At 37.4% G+C, this 2,954-nt stretch overlaps 1 protein-coding gene across 2 annotated transcripts in view; it reads right to left on the bottom strand.

The window, feature by feature from the left end:
• Trim37 (tripartite motif containing 37) overlaps positions 1–2,954 on the bottom strand; it is a 126,473-nt gene that overhangs the window by 78,974 nt on the left and 44,545 nt on the right. For both annotated transcript variants that reach the window (XM_055620446.1, XM_055620447.1), the window contains exon 13: positions 1,261–1,440. In XM_055620446.1, coding sequence (XP_055476421.1) covers positions 1,261–1,440 — 180 coding nt within the window. The remainder of the gene's footprint in view (positions 1–1,260; positions 1,441–2,954) is intronic.

Raw genomic sequence — 2,954 nt, 5'->3', positions numbered from 1 at the left:
GTGTGTGTGTGTGTGTGTGTGTGTGTGTGTGTGTGTGTGTGTGTGTGGTGTTGTTTTTGTGTTTTTCCAGATAGGGTTTTTCTGTGTAACAAGAGCCCTGGCTGTCCTGAACTCACATTGTAAACCAGGCTGGCCTCAAACTCATAGAGATCTGCCTATCTCTGCCTCCTGAGTGCTGGGATCAGAGGCGTGCACCACCACACCAAGTTTATAAAGAAACCAAAATTATAAAATTCTCACTACAGGAAAAATGGTCAACTTGTAGGTTGGTGAATTGATGTTTGAATTGTGACTGTAACATGAAATGCCAACAAAGTATTTTTTCTTTGGTGAAACAGAAAAAGAAGGCTATGACCTCATTAAAAAAAAAAAAAAAGTTTTCTTTTATTTTTCCCTTTCTTTTTCCACCTCTTCCTGTGTTTTGATTTCTTTGACATAGTATCTCAGTAATCCTGGCAAATCTTGAATTCCCTATGTAGGCAAGAATGACCTTAAACTCCTCATCCTCCTACCTCTGCTACTGAAGTGCTGGGATTACAAGTCTGTACCATCACAACTGTTAATTTTCACTTTTGTTCCTATACTTCTAACATGAATTTACCAGAAATTGAAATATGTTCTCTAAAAGTAAGCTTGTAATATCAGTCACTGAACTATTACACTAGAGATAAAAGAAAAGGAGAAAAAAAAAAGCAAATTACGCAATGCCCTTGCTATTCTTAGATAGCTTTACATGCTCTCTGCCCAGGGTGAAGGTAATTTAACCAGTATTCTTGTTGGCACAGCATCACTGTCATTTTTCTTCCTTTATCTTTTTTTTAACTCACTGTAGACCAGGCTGGCCTCGAGGTAAAAAATTCAGATTTTGGGACATTTTGGATTTTTAGTTAAGTATGTTCAACCTATAAACTGCCTTTAAAAAAATATTACTTATTTTTTGAGACAAGATCTACAAGGTAACCCAGACTGACTCCAAAGTTGTTAAGTAGCCTAGACTGGCCTTGAATGCCTACTTTTTCTGGCTCTAATCTCAAATACTGGGGCATCACATCTGGCAATAGTCTCCTTTTTAATGGAATCAATAACTAGGTGTCAAACTATTTTCTCAATTTTATTACTCATCTAACTACACAGAATTCTTGAAATAAAAGTTAGGTTATTGTGAATTCCAATATTTATGTTATTAAGTAAGACTCTGAAATAAAGTTTTGATATTATTTCACCATAATGTAAGTCACAATACCAAATATCTGAAACTACCTTAAAATCACGGTATCATTTTGTCGGTTCAAGTATCCTTCGTTTGCAAGTAAGTCCAAGCGGAAAAATCTATTATAGCCCCAGCATTCTCCAACTTCAAAGTCAGATGCAAATTCTCGAATGATATTTTTGGTAGGATCGTTGCAGGACTGATGAACCATTTCTACACGATATTCATACCTGAAATACAGAAACCATTAGTACAATCAGCAAAGTAAAAATAAGTAATTATATGAAAATAAACTTGTTACTCCAGGCTGAATTCATTTCCAAAAGCGGTATCATTTATTGAAATAGCAGTATTTCAAATGGGCCACTGCCTTAGTCAGCCTCACTAAGGCTGGGGCAGGGATAGGGGTGTTATTTTTTTTTTGACTTACACTTCCACAGTTCATCACTGAAGGAAGTCGGACAGGAACTCAAGCATGGCAGGCACCTGAAAGCAGGAGCTGATGCAGAGGCCCCAGAGGAGTGCAGCTTACTGGCTTGCTCATCACAGCTTGCACAGCCTTCTTTCTTACAGAACCCAAAATCATAGCCCAGGAATAACACAACCCACAATCACTAACTAATGACCTACAAGTTTGCCTGCAGCCTGATCTTATAAAGCCATTTTTGGGGGTGGGGGTCAAGACAGGGTTTCACAGCCCTGGCTATGCTGGAGCTCACTCTGTAGATCTCTAGCCTTTGAACTCAGAGACCCACCTGCCTCTGCCTAACAAGTGATGAGACTAAAGGTGTGTGCAGCTAAAGCAATTCTCTTAATTAAGGTTCTCTCTTCTCAAATGATTTTAGCTTGTATGAAGTTGACATAAAATTATCCAGGAAAGTCTACAAAGCCAAAGGTGGTGGCGCACACTTTTAACCCCAGCACTCAGGAGGCAGGCAGATCAATGCGAGGCCAGTATGGCCTACAAAATGAGTCCAGGACAGCCAAGGCTCTCAGTGTGGCCTATCTTGGGAAAGGTATGGTCTTAAAAATCAATTAGTGCTGTGCATTTGCTGGAAGAAACACTCTATAAATGTCAGTTTGGCCAACAGTTGTATTAGTTACTTTCATCATCTCTGTGACCAGCATACTTGACAGAACTTAGAAGTAAACATTTACTTTGATACATCTTCAGTCCATGCTGACTGGCCTATGTGTTTTGGCAGCAGAGTATGAGCAGAGGCTGGTCACTTCTTGGCAACAGGAAACAGACTTTTTCAACAGACTTTTAACATAAATATGAATATGCACTCAGCTTTTGGCTGTTATCTTAGTGTTATCACATACATACTACTGCATATAAACCCAAATATTACATTATTATAAAGAAATCAACAATGTTTACAGTATCCAGTATTCTTATCAATAGATATTCCAATAGACCAACGAACCAACAAACAAAAAACCCTCAAAAAGAGAGAATCAGTATTATATATTTTTGTTACAATCAATATGCTCTTTAGGTTAAAAATTTTTTTAATTTACTCACGCAATTTCCATTTCCAAGTCTATTTGGAGGGTATTTTTCTTGCTATCACTAGCTTTATAAAACCTAAGTACAGTGTTCTCTGGTACTTCATATTTCATATGGTTATAGCTTCCTGGGTCTGTTCATTTAAGTTTCTACCAAATATAGAAAAAAAATCTCATTATCCCATCTATCTATCTATCTATCTATCTATCTATCTATCTATCTATCTATCTA

The sequence above is a fragment of the Psammomys obesus genome, unplaced genomic scaffold (assembly GCF_907164565.1).
Source record: "Psammomys obesus unplaced genomic scaffold, mPsaObe1.curated_primary_1811, whole genome shotgun sequence".
NCBI lineage: Eukaryota > Metazoa > Chordata > Mammalia > Rodentia > Muridae > Psammomys > Psammomys obesus.
This window is presented reverse-complemented; position numbering and strand designations above follow the sequence as displayed.